At 35.7% G+C, this 14597-nt stretch overlaps 1 protein-coding gene across 6 annotated transcripts in view; it reads left to right on the top strand.

Moving 5' to 3' along the window:
• The window catches only part of NOL4 (nucleolar protein 4), a 403038-nt gene that overhangs the window by 298151 nt on the left and 90290 nt on the right, over window positions 1–14597 (top strand). For all 6 annotated transcript variants that reach the window (XM_060028862.1, XM_060028859.1, XM_060028860.1 and 3 more), the window contains one exon: window positions 3011–3124. In XM_060028862.1, the coding sequence (XP_059884845.1) occupies window positions 3011–3124 (114 nt within the window). The remainder of the gene's footprint in view (window positions 1–3010; window positions 3125–14597) is intronic.

Below are 14597 nucleotides of genomic sequence, written 5' to 3'. Positions count from 1 at the left end.
AAACACATATGTACCTATTAAACTGTAATATAGATTTTATTCATTCGTTCTGCCCTTCTCTCCAATGAGCTTGAGTCGGGTATAATTGTAATACAGACATGTAAAGGAATAACTTTGGTCTGCTTATTTTTGGTTGAGCCAACATTTTATATATAAGGATCTTTCCTAAAATATTTTATGTTATTAATAATAAATTTTGTAAAAGTACTAAGTATACCACAGAATTTAGGAGAGTGGAAGAGTTGAGAATTGGGAGACATGAAACCTGGCTTCTATTTCTAGCTCAATTTGTCCTTAGGCAAAAAAGTTTCTTCAAACTTTAAGGAAGAAACTGTACTGAATGATTTATATGACCATTTACAGTTATCGGATTATGATTCTATAGTAAACTCAGAACAACTCTATTTTCAAAATTATATTGTTTAACTTCTGGCCATGTTTAATCACATATCTTTGCTTCTACTGATTTTTTTCACTTAATAGGAAAGAGTACATGATTGCTTTATCTTGAAGTTGACTTTTTTCCCAAAATCTTGAAATAATGAGGTTATCCAGTGACCTTAAAAAATATCTAGTTCCACTCAGCTGGGAAATTATTCTATTTTCTGAGAAGACCAATTAAATATACTTGGTAAAAACCCAACTGTGTCATTTTCTCCAAAAAGGAAAGTATATAAATTATTACACACAGTAACTTATACTGTTCTAGTAAAAGTCATTTCCCATTTTGTTTTTAAATATTAAAAAGAATTTGAAAGGAAATGCTACCAAATCATTTTAATTAAAGAGGTATTTTACCTTGTATTCTCTCTGTTCAACAAACTATTAGGTGTTTAAGGAATGTATGTGTTTATTACTACAATTTAGTCAGCTTAAGGAAGCTCCATAGCCTTACATATTCCTAATTTTGAATAGAGGTACCAGGTAACGAGAAAAAATAAAAGGAATGAAGAACAGAAACAGGTCTCTGAATTTCATGTGCCTGGCAATGATTGGATCAGGAAAATAGAGACTGCTGATATTTTAGTTAGCTTCTGTTAATTCAATCCCTAGAACTAGATGAAGTGTCTAAAGATGTAGTTTATAAAGGTGTGAACTCTCACTTCTATTTGAACAATGCTAGCTACAATGAAATAAATGATTTTTTTATAATGGAATGTTCTTATTCCCATTTTTCCTGTAACACTGTTGCCTCAAAACATAATTCAGTTGAGATGAACAACATTGTGTAGCCAATTCCCATGGGGTTTAGAGTATAATTTTGAGCCATGTTATGGCCATCTTTTAATGAAACACTGATTTTTGTAGCTTAGTATAGTTTCAGTTCTGAGCTAGACTACCTTATCCATATTCAATGAAGTACAGAATGAAATGAAGCAATATGCGTTTTGAAATGATATATACACCTTTATGACAATTTAAATATTTTTTAATGTTTACTTCATTTGACCCTCTCTGTTCCCAACACACAGTCCTGACTTTGTAATTTCCTTCTCAAAGCTATTCTTCCTGCTACCTCAGGGGGCCTCTTTCTTTTCTTCCTTTTGCAAAAACGACATTCCAAATATCCTAATGCTTTATTGTCAAAGTTGTCTACCTATCATTTCCATCATCTCACAGGGTTAGCAGGTGGAGACTGCACCCTATGCCCTTCCTACCTTTTGCCTACAGAGGCTACTTTGGAGGTGGAAACATGGGGGAGTCAGGTGAGGCAGCAGCAGAAATTGCTTCCTAGTTCAAATAAAGTCAAAGCTGGGTCTCTTTCTGCACTGAACAAATTCTGCTGAAGAGTAGCTATTAAAACACTGTGGTCTGAATTTAGTTGTTCTAGAATACTGTTTGAGATAGAAATGCTATGGTTCAGTGTGCTAAGCACATCATACATGCCAGAGTTAGCAAAATGAATCAAGTACAATAAAGGCATGCTCACATTCATTCACAAACATTAATTAAAAGATCGCTAATAGTTGGGAGGCCTCTAAAAAATATGTATGGCAGCCATACATATTTTGGACTCAGGCTTTGAAAACCCTAAGCTGGCATACCATTATAATAGGCTAGGTTGCTAAAAGATGCTTATTTTGTCATTTCATATTTTGCTATCTCATCTCGTTTAATTTTTACGTTACTTATCTATCATTTGCTTCTCATCATCTTTTAAAAAACTGTCTGGTATCATTAAGTACTTCATCTTTCAGTTAGATAATTTTTCATGTAATTATGGGAAAGAATGGAAAACTTTTCTGATTATCACAAATGATATGGAGAATCACAAACAATTTGTAGTTAATTAGGAGCTTAGTCAGGGGGTTAATGAGTTTCTACATGGGCTACACAGAAGATGGATATCCAACATGTACCTCTTACACTGATAATATTGACACATATTTTATAAATAAAACAAAGCATGTAGGCACACATGCACATCTCACATCTAGAACACTGAATTTTTGTTATAGCAAAATTGTTCTAGGACTGAAGTTTTAGTTTGTTTTTAAGCTAAAGTAAGGTGTTTTTTATAAGAATTTTAATCACATCAATTGTGTCACAACTCAGACTGTAAATAGTCATAATATTTCATATTAAGATTGTTTGACATGGTCTGAGTGTCTGTCAGTTTTTCCAACTGTTTCGGCCCTGTCACTTGTTTTTGTTTTGTTTTGTTGTGCATTGTCATATGTTATAAGAGAATTAAAGGACTTGTTTTACTTGCAAAACCCAGTCAGCAATTTTACCACTGCCTGTTCAAACTCCAGCTTAATGGCCTAGACTAAACACTTGTGACAAAGGAGCTGTGGGAATGGATGATGGATCTGTAGCAACTCTAGCTTTAACCTCTAACTAGCTTTCATTATTCATCTTTGCAATTTCCATTTCCTCTTTCTATTGAAATCAGTTGAGTTGAAATACATGGATACTCCTGCACATCCTATGAGATCTGAGTATAGCATTGGACTGTTAATGATACTGTTAATAATTTTTTCATGTTTTTTTCTCTCTTTTTTTTTAGTCTCGACCTATTCCTTCCCACCTTACTTCAGCAGTTGCAGAGAGTATCTTGGCTTCAGCCTGTGAGAGTGAGAGTAGAAATGCCGCCAAGAGGATGCGTCTGGATAGACAACAGGTACTGAGGAGTCTTGGGGTCTGGTGACCACCAGCTATAGCAAATATGGTTAAGTTAATCTGATTTATGAAGAAGAGCAGAATCTCTGGAATGGATTTAAAGTCCACAGAGATATCGTTTTTCTGTCTTTGTGATATGAATTTAAACTTGAAAAAGGCGTGTCCATGAGATCAGTAGAGATTCAATGACAAAAATTTCCTGTGATGAAAAATGGACAATTGTAAAATTAATGAGTTAAAATTCTGTTTAGTATCCAATGTGAAGGCTAATGACTTATTTAAATAAGAGGCTCTAAATGATCATTTACAGTAGTTTTGTAAGTTTACCTGATTGTTTATAATAGTGACCTGATTATGGTCTTTTTGAATGAAAATGAACCTCTCTTTAATTTCCTCTGGTCCATTGCCAAATATCAATAGATTATGCTAGGTATGGGGAAAACACAACATAATCTTGAAGACCAGAAAGCCATAAAATGGGGGTATAAAAGAAGGAACATCTATGTCCTGGGCTTACCTTCACATTAACAAATCATTTACTGTATAACCATTAAGTATCATCTTTCTACATCTCTTTTCTAAGGCTGTATATCCATGTGATGTACATGTACTCTTGCGGTGTGTGGACTTCTCATTGCGGTGGCTTCTCTTGTTGCGGAGCATGGGCTCTAGGTGCCTGGGCTTCAGAATTGTGGCATGGGCTTAGTTGCTCCACGGCATGTGGGATCTTCCCGGACCAGGGATTGAACCTGTGTCCCCTGCATTGGCAGGAGGGTTCTTAACCACTGTGCCACCAGGGAAGCCCGAGACTTTTGTCATTATTATATCTCTAAAATTTATCTTGCTTAAAAGAAGTTACAGACCAATATATAATACCATATTTAGCATAGTGATTAAGACTGCATATTCTGGAGTTAAATACAACTGATTTTGATTCTCAGCTCTACCCTTACTAACTGTGTGACCTTCAGGAAATTATTCCAATTCTCTGTGCCTAGTGTTCTCATATGTAAAATAACAATAATAACAGTACTAATCTTATCGGGGTGTGTGAGAACCCTGAATGATAGATTTATGTTAGGTACTTAGCAATTTGCCTGGCATGTGGTAAGCATCAAGAAAATTCAGCCTAGAAAAAGTTATTTTAATTGATGTTCTAGCTTTTCTGTCATTGCATTGGTATCAGTAAGACTATAAAGAAGCATTAATAGTACTATCTCAGATTTAGGAGTTTTGAATTCAGACTAAGTCCACTTGAGAAAAGATCATTATTCTAGAGATCAGAACAGTAGAATTCTGGGATTGAAAGGAATCTCCTGGTTGTCAGTTCGCTACATAGCTCATCCAATCTACACTCTAGAATATCCCTGAATCATAGAGTCAATCATATGTGCAGTTGTCATGAAAATTAAATGACTGATTCATGTTATGTACTGCCTACTGTCTCCTTCTACAAGTTCCCCAAAGCTGGTCGTCCACAATATTTGGTCTAATCACTTAACCACTGTTGACCTAATCTGTAAAATGGAGGATACAAATGTATAGTTATTTCTTCTTACTGTGAATTATATAGACTTCACTTGGCACGCAGCACAAAGGCTTCTACCAATTGGATTTTACACTTTCATCAAAGCATGGAGATGTGGGAGCAGGAACTCCCCTAACTGGATCTAAACACTCTTTGCCTAAGTAGAGACAACCAGAGTCCTTTTTGGTGTTGGCAATGGTATCATCCTTTTCTAGGCACATTCTTAACCCAACTCACAATTCTTAGAATTTTTCAGTGACTCAAAGATTCTTCATTGTGTCCCTGCCTTTCTGTTGGTGCATGAAGGTTCAGAAATGAGACAGTTAAAATCTAAATTCTGTTCAGCTGCACACATGACTACTTGCTCCCCCTGGTTAGCCATATGTAGGGCTGTAATTATATGTGTCCTTCAGAGTTTATGAAACTTGATAAATTAATTGGGCTTTATAAAGCTATGAACATGAAAGGTACTATGGATGTGTTAAATACTTTATTTCATATGTCCACCTTGCCCCAGGGTCTAGAGGAGGCAGCCTCAGCCCTGAAGCAAGTAGGCAAGGGCAGGAGCCTACTGCCTCATTAGGAATCAGATGACTCAGGGCTGAGGTCAATCCCCAATGAACTATAGAATATACTCAGCATCTCTTTTCTTTTCTTTTTTTAATACATGTATTTATTTATTTATTTTTGGCTGCTTTGGGTCTTTGTTGCTGCTCGTGGGCTTTCTCTAGTTGCAGAGAACAGGGGCTACTCTTTGTTGCGGTGCACGGGCTTCTCATTATTGGGGAGCATGGGATCTAGGTATACGAGCTTCCGTAGTTGTGGCTCACGGGCTTCAGTAGTTGTGGCTCACGGGCTCTAGAGTGCAGGCTCATTAGTTGTGGTGCATGGGTTGAGTTGCTCCACGGCATGTGGGATCTTCCAGGACCAGGACTTGAACCCGTGTCCCCTGCATTTGAAGGTGGATTCTCAACCACTGTACCACCAGGGAAGTCCCAGCATTTCTTTTCTTTATACATGAAAATCTGGGATTTTTATGTTACCCAGAAAATCCTTTTTCATTTTGGCAATTCAAAAAGATGGGCAGAGTCAGACTTCACAATTATATTGCTATGACATAGCTCAAATTGTCTTTATCTTTGTTATTTAGATATTATTTCACTACTATTTACTTAAAAACCAATCTATCTCAATGATTTTGGCTAAGTTCATCTCACCAGAGAGACAGAAGCAGAAAGTGAGAAAGATTAGAAACATCCACTTGCTGGTCATTTATCCCCCATCACTTTGTACTTGCTCTTTTTGAGGAATGACGTATATTCTATTCCAAGGCTTGTTGAAATTCCTGATTAATGTGAGGGTTCCTTTGGCTTCTTTTCTCTATTTAAGTTCTTTCAGTTAAATTAGCTTTTAGTTTTATAGAAGGGATCACGTAAAACCAATGGTCAAGGGCTTCCTCGGCAGATCCAGCCCTCATGAAGAACAATGCAGCACAAGTGTGCTGGGTGACAGTTTTTGCGGTGACTGGGACAGATGGAAAATCAATGGTAGGCTGTGATGTGACACCTTTGACTCTACTGCAAAGAACACCATAGGGGAACTGGCATGTTAGTTGCTTGTGACATAATAAAAGGTGAGAAAGCAGGGGAAAAAATACTGAAAACTGATGCATCGCTGAGTTAAAGAAGAAAATCGCTATTAGTAAACCAACAGAAAACCATCGGCCCAAGACCAAAAAATATTTAGTAAGCCCACGGTTCCTGCTACTCTGTTTTCTATAGTACTGGTGAATTCACTGTGACCTGTACCTCTTCCTGATTTTTCCTTTGTTCTGTTAGGTTGCTAATGAGTGGGCATGTTATTAAAAGAAACATAATGGTAGGTATCAAGGTTGAAAATATAGCCACATAAGCCCAATGGCAGTTTTAATACAGGCATTTCATTTTGTCATGGATGTATTTGAAGACTACCGAAAACACCACGGTCAAGCTGTTTTTGAGTCAGGCAGCTCTCCTTTCATGTTTCCTTCTGTATTTGCATGTTTATAAAATTTCACAAATGCATAATTGAAAGAAATATTTTTCAGTAGGATTTTATGCTTAAATGTAAACATTGTGATAGTAACTGGGATAGGGTTTGAAACCTATTTCTGTGGCCTTTCAGCCCACACTTCCATACCCCTACTCTCAGTCATCCTTGGCTTTCATTCTACTTCTAGCATTTGTCTATCTTATATACAATATTTTGGAGAAAGAGAACTTTATCTTTGAGTGTTCTGCCATGTGTTTCAGCACGGCCCTCTCATCCAAAGGAGAAAAAATATAAGAGAAACAAAGTACCACCTAGAGTAGTTCGTTGAATATATTGTAATTCCTCTGTAACACATGTAATTTTAAACAATTGAAATAGAATATACTTCACAAGTCATCTAACTGTAATAGGCCTTATTTTCTTCATTAGTAATAATATTAATAACAACAGAACAGCAGGAACGTGTATGGATGAAGCACTGTTTGAGGTGGGTTGCAAGCCTATTTTATGTAACTGTCATCACTTTTCATGAAGTGGAGACATTGAGGCTCAGAGCTCTTAGCGCAGAGCTGCTCAAGATGGATCCCCACTTGGATCCAATCCTTGTGCTTTTCAAAATCATGCTTATAGTAACATTTAAAAAAAAATACTTTCAGACATGCAGGCTTATTTTTGATAATTTAGGAAATAGAGTAATGTATAGAGAAGAAATATAATTGACTAGTAATTCCACTATTCAGTTTTATAATTCTTTCTACTACTCTATCTATGCAAAACGTCCTGTTTTAAAAAGCAAAATAGTATCACATTGTATCCTTCCATTTAGCTTAATGTTCTGAATATTTATGGTATCACTATGTAAGTTTATCAATTACTTTTAGAAGCCCCTTAATACTCCATCATGTAGTATTTTCCAAACTATTAAATGTTGATTTTGTTTTTCCTACCATAATTTGCCTGTGAAAAGGATACCTTGCCAGTTATTTTTTTAGAATAAATTATGAGACCTGGGTCAAAAACCAGCAAGGCTTTTTAAGCTCTTGATATATATAAGGTCCATGCTCTTAATTTCTACCTTATTCCTATAAAAATAAGCGTTTCTGCTTGTTTTTTAAACATATGCCTATTAAAAGCTTTTTTTAACTTCTAAGAATCTTTGATTCTTAACCAGTGGTTCCTAAACCTTTCAAAACATAGCATGTCTGTTTTACAGTAAACACCTCGGAATGCCCCACTTTTAGATCCTGAAATGCAATTTATAGTTAATATAAATTATGCTCACAATTTAAATATGTCAGGATAATGTCTTGATTTTAATATAAATAATACATTATTTATTTTAAAAGTAACATATAATCAAATAACATGTATTTTGGTGTGGAAATATGGGGATTCCACATCACTAGAAGATACAATAAAGTCATCAGCTGCTTCTGCCTGTCCCTCAAATCAATGAAGAAGCCACAGCTACAACTGTCCTCTGATACTGGTGTATTGTGGCTCACAGAATTCAGTGACATGAACTTTACAAACGGTGAAAAACTAGTGGTACAGTTCCAAACAAAACAGCACAATAGTCCCTCGATTTACAAGGTAGTGTATTCCTGAGACAATTCAACATATATTTTAAAACAGGCACAAAAACTTTGTTTTTATACCTAAAATGAAATTAAACTTTAGGCTCAGGAAACCCTATTCAGGCTTTCACCTACAAAAATATCCAGCATGACTTTTTAAAATTCACATGGGAACAGGGACAGTTCTTAGTTGATTGGTACTGCCTGGAGAATGTCTGAGCTTTCCATAAGCTGGTCCTCCCACTTCATGCCTATTTCACCTGCTATATATTTTCCAGATGTCCCCTAGAAGGGGTAATGCTGTTTCTGAGAAGCACTGCTATGGCCAACTAGTCTAGGATTTGAATACAGGAATGAGAATAATACATTCTCAGATCTATTCCTTGATAATGAATTCATAACTCAGCTCCTCCCATTTTGAAGAGACTGGGCTTGAGGTTCGAAACCCACAATTTTCCATAGATTTGTGCCCATTATGTCAAATGAATTCTCCTTCCTTTTTTCTACCTTCTGTTTACTTTTTTGTTTTTAAATTTGCCAGAGCCTAAAAGTAAAAATTGGATGCTATAAGATAAAAATAACTTAACCAGGCCCTTTGGTTTAATTTTATTTCTTTGCAAGAAGGAAGCAATTACGTGTCAATGGCTATAGCAATTCTGCCCCCAGTCAAAAAACTAAGCCACATATGATTACTAATTCCAGTTGTATTTCTAAAGTATAATTCCATTTTGTATTCATCGTTCAGCTATTTTCAATATCTCCTGAGATTACAGTTACATCCTTTTCCAATTTGGAAGTCACCATCAATTAAATTACCATGTTTAACATTTACAATAGGGACACCACAACATCCAACAGTTTGCTACAAATATAATGCCACAAAAAGACAAGGCTCAATAATCTTCAAAAATGCATGTTTTCATCAGTTTCAATCATTCATAAATATGCTGTTTGCACACTCACCATTGGAAGGGTGTGACCAGGTGTACACTGAACCATCTATTCATTCACTTGGTCTCTAAAATGCCTGGCAGTGTTAGTAAGTAATCATATTCCACAGGAAGAGAGGTTTTTTCCATCTGGGAAATAGCTAACAAGTGGATATTGAACCATGACCTTAAATTCATGTGCACGGAGGGGTGGACAAATTAGTAAAGCAATCCAGAGAGACTTGAATACATTCTCACTACTGCAAACCAACCATCATACCTATATAATACCAGAACAGACTCTCAGAATGGTTATAATCACATTTTTAAATGATAAAAATAGGGAAATATTATATATTTCCATTATATTTTTGTAAACATAGAAACTTTATAAACATAAAAACTAAGGAAAAGTAAATATATATATCAAAATGTTTTACAGATACATAAAATATCACTTATGGATAACTACAATAGATATTTACTATTCTAATTTAAAATTTTTAGTTCATTGTGCACATTATATAATATTTGAGAAACACAGTTAAAAAGTTTTAATGGAGGGCTTCCCTGGTGGCGCAGTGGTTGAGAGTCCGCCTGCCGATGCAGGGGACACAGGTTCGTGCCCCAGTCCGGGAAGATCCCACATGCCGCAGAGCGGCTGGGCCCGTGAGCCATGGCCACTGAGCCTGCGCATCCGGAGCCTGTGCTCCGCAACGGGAGAGGCCACAACGGTGAGAGGTCCGCGTACCAAAGTTTCACTGGAATATTTATTTGCTCTGTAGGGAAGAATATTTGACCTGTATTCTGTTGGTATTTTGTGAGCAAGATAATTGCTTTACAAATCTGTATTCTTTCAGCATTAACTTAATAATGTGGCTGGACTTCAAATATGTATTATTTCCAACTTGAGGTCTTGCAAGATAACTTTTTAATGGCAAAAGTTTAAAATTCTTATTTTTCCAATGTGTTTGAACTGCTCCAGGGAGTTCCTTAAATATCTCATGTATCTGTATCAGCAAGGGATATGGTTAATAGGAGAAAATTAGCTCTAAGTAGTCCTAAAGTAGTTTATTTAGCAAATAATCATTATATGGAAGATATTTTGCTTGGTACAGAGGCTACAAAACAAGGATTGAGAACCTTTACTGAGGATTTACCAGATACTAGATTTACTTAAAATCACTTGCTACTGAGCAGGTGTTTTTATTCTTTCTTTGCAGAGGGATGAAACATAACATCTTTCCTCTAGAAACTCACATTCTGTTAAAGACAAGTGAAATTAGTATGGTAAATGAAATTATAAGGGTGTGATCAGATTGTTGTGAAAGCCAGAGGAGAGTTCTTCTAATTCTGCTGGGAAACCCAGGAGGGCTTCCCAGAGGGGGCACTATTTGAGCCAGACCATGAGAAATGAAGGAGATTATGAGAGCTAGCAGATGATAGTCCAGACACATGGAGCCTTTTGAAACATGAAAGTTTCCTGAGTATCAAAAACAGTCATCTCTGTGAGTGAAACTTGAGAATCTTGAGAAGAAATAAAAGGAGAGGGGATTGGACATGAGGGTTTAAATTAGATTGTGGGCATTTTATATGCTCTGTTAAGTTATTTGGACTTTAAGTACATGCCAGAGATAAGTGGGAAGGAGAGTGACATCTCCAATTTTTAGGAAGCTTCAGAACCCTAGGGACAACAAAACGTAGATGTAGTGGGGCAAAGGTGAGGTCCCAATTCAGCAAGAATTCCTTTCTCTACCACCTACATTTCAGATTTGCTATTTAATTGTAACAGTAGTTAAATTTGAGCTAATGCCGAAAAGTAATTATGAAGATTAATCTGCTATAAGGTATTTTGAAGTTACAAATGAGTGATTTCGGAATACCTACTCTTCCATGCTGCAGTGTTAGCTCAGCTAATGAGGAATCAAAGTTTAATTTTCTCCTATAGTTTCAACTTATATAACTGTATATATAGATTATTATTCTTTCTATTGTAAATATTTTTCATCTTTTTCTCTTTTTATGATCTCTCAAAAAACTGACATATGGTTTTCCTCAAACAGTGACTTTTTATCTTTTTTTTTCTTAAATTGAGAGTAAGGTTACTTCTGTATAAAATTTTTCCTTAGTGTATGTATTTTCCTTATGTAATGATATGTCAACGTATATCTGAGTAGTGATGTACAGTGCATGATTCTCTTGGTCTCTCAGTAGTACTATGAAGCATGTAGATCACATGGTTTCCCTTTTCTATGGATGGAGAATCTGAATCTAAGAAACTTTCTTTTGGATACATCTATGGGGTTTTGAAGGGGGGGGGGGAACTGGGAACAGCCTCAATTTCTGATTTTATTTTTTGTCTTTCTGTTACTCATTTTGCTTTACTATTTGGTTTTCTCGCTTCATTGAGAATTCTCCCACATTTGTATAGAAATGATTCTTTCTTTAATTTTAGGTGAATCTTTGGCTTAGGATGTTATTAATTTCAAGTGGATCAATGTCAGGATATGAGTAGGTGGTTTGAATTCAGAGAGAGAAATTCATCATAATATGTTAATACACTTTTTAGTGCCAAAGTCAAGGGAACATATGGTTTACTGGGTTCTCCATGAAGACTGCATTTTTGTCAATTTCTTTCAAAACCAGTTATTTTAGGCTTAGCAGACAAAGAGTCTGACTTATTTGTTTTATGCCAAATACATTCATTTTTATAATTTATTTCTCATGATCTGTCCATTCCTTGTCCTGTCTTTTTAATCTAGCCAGTTTAAAACCCACTAGTTACTCTGAAACAATAATTTTATATGTATTGGGGAAATTTAGCCACAGTCACAAGTTTATTATGAAATTAGATAATATGATAGCTTGACAAATTGGGCTGTGCTTCCTAAAGAGATTTATGATGTTTAACATGACTCAGATGGTAAATACCACAAGCCCAGTGGCCTCAAGTAATACACGTTGTTCTTCAGTTACTTAGCACTTTGGGAAAGCATGGTTTCTGCAGAGCTAGGTTTTCTAGATAGCTGTGGGTTAGCCTTACAAATGATTTTACTTTCATTTGTAGTAGAAATATTCCTAAAATCTCAATGCATCTTCATTTCATGCCATAACTCTTCGGATCATAACCTTTAAAGATGGATTTAGTTATTAATATTAATCTTTACTAAGAATTGTGTGGTGCTGACATCAGCTTTAGCTACAGACGCAGATACCGCAGAGCAGGTGATGGAATAAGTGATCTTGTAAAGTCTGTCCTAGAGAAAACTCCCTGAGGCAGGTCAACTCACTTTATTGGTAATTTACCTCTTTCTCATAATGGTGAGGGGAACCTGACTTTCTGACAGGCTTGGCAGCAAAATTGATCTTTACCTATTAACTTTGCTGTCAAATGGATCAATCTCTCATATTATCTCTCATCCTCAGGAAGAAGCCCCATTTTTCCCATGCTATCAGTGTTCTTTGCCTGGTCAACTATGTTACTTCTTTCTTGCTTCAACAATCCAATGCCTTCTCAAAGTCTACTGGACAGTCTGTATTTGTCCTTATTTACATCCTGTTAAAAGAATATAAGGAAAACTACCTCTCACTGTTTTAGGAGTTTATACAAAGCTATTTTCTAAGAGCTCTTACCTGCACTCATTCATCAAGAGCAAAGTGATACTTACATAGGTCAAAAACCAAGTCACATTTATTTTTAAGCTCCCTTTAATGTTTTGCCTTGAACACAAGCAAGATCAAAATAGCCTTTTCAATGAAACAATTAAGATGAAAGTCCAGGGAGATTCCTACATTAAGATCAAACTTCTCATTAAATCACTTCTCTGGTAACATTCTGTGTTCTTATTTTTCTTGGTTTTGGTGCTAGTTCTGTTATTTAAGAAAACATAATAATGCATTCTGGGTCTGATATTCAAGGACCCTCAGGGAACTCCCAGAGCCCAGTAGTAACCTTCACTTTTTTGCATCTCTGAAGTTTGAGACTAGCCTCCTATTCCCAAATCCTCTATGAAAATATAAGTGAGATTTAACAGAAGTCAGGGTTCTGAGTTCTTGAAAGAGGGCAAAGAGCAAAAGTACAAAACGAGGTCATACTTGCAACTGTGAACTTAAGTTATAAAATAGGTAGATGTAAGTGAAAGTTTATCTGAATCTCATAGGCATTATAATTTCCATCAATAAATGGCAATTAAAGTAAAGCTTTCTACTATATGCCAATCTCTCCTATTCATTCTTTTTTTTGCTACATGATTTCTTTCTGGTGGGGGGACCTGAGAAGTTTAGAGAAAGATCATAGCCTTCGATTCGGGCGTTTGGAAAATAGAGTCTGGAAACTCAGAAGTAGTGGCGTGTTTGAACTGCATATGTGGGCGTATATACAGAGTAGCTATACTTGGGGATTGCTAATACATACATAACTTTTCAAAAAAGCCTCTTTTTGAGATTTTTAAATTATCATGTTTACTGTAGGACATACTGGACTCAAAAACCATTAGAGCTTCCAAGAACCTCACAGACCACTTAGTTCAATAGATTTATTTTATAAAAGAAACAGGCCTGGAAAATTTCAATTTCAGTTTAGATTTCCTTTCCTTCCTTCCCTCCTTCCCTTCTTCCTTCCTTCCTTCCCTCCTTCCTTTCTTCCTTTCTTCCTCCCTCCCTCCCTCTCTCTCTCTCTCTCTTTCTTTCTTTCTTCAGTGATTTTTTTCATAGTTCACTAGAAGCAGAATTTCTCTTTAAAAAGAAGGAAAACAGACCAATACATACAAAGAATTTAGCTCCTTTAGATTTCAGAGTAATGTTCTGAGTAATGAAAATCAGAATGCTTCATAAATTTCAAATCTTAAGGCCATAATACATTCATAGCATGCAAGAATTTGAATACTATTTTAGATGCAGAACTCAGAAGGCCACATTGTTTTATTCAATTGCATTTTTCTATCATTTATTATTGCCTGTGAAGCAAGTTTGAGAAGTCCAATGAAGCTGTCAAGCTTCAAATGTCTCCATAAGTGTGAGGAAAATTTCCTTTCCAGGGAACTGCTCAGCTATCCATGTATCTTCTTTAATTCTTTATTTAAGATCCTTCATTTGAGGTCATTCTAAAAATACAGAATCCTTTCTGCAGTTTTTTACATTAAATGAACTTCTTGAACTACCATGTATTTGATCATTCATATTCTAAGAACAAAATTTGTTGAAATCGTTTCAAATACCCAGATTCAGGTTTAAATGCCAAGTTCTTCACCATTCATCTCAGCTATATTGGAGAAATGAATCAGGACATGTATGGGAAACACATCATACATAATTATACTAATGTATGTGCGTCCTCTTACACCTTAATTTGAATGCACATACATTTTCTCATTTAATTTGTTTCCCAAAACTCGGAGAGGTCTACATCAT

The sequence above is a fragment of the Delphinus delphis genome, chromosome 13, assembly GCF_949987515.2.
Source record: "Delphinus delphis chromosome 13, mDelDel1.2, whole genome shotgun sequence".
NCBI lineage: Eukaryota > Metazoa > Chordata > Mammalia > Artiodactyla > Delphinidae > Delphinus > Delphinus delphis.
This window is presented reverse-complemented; position numbering and strand designations above follow the sequence as displayed.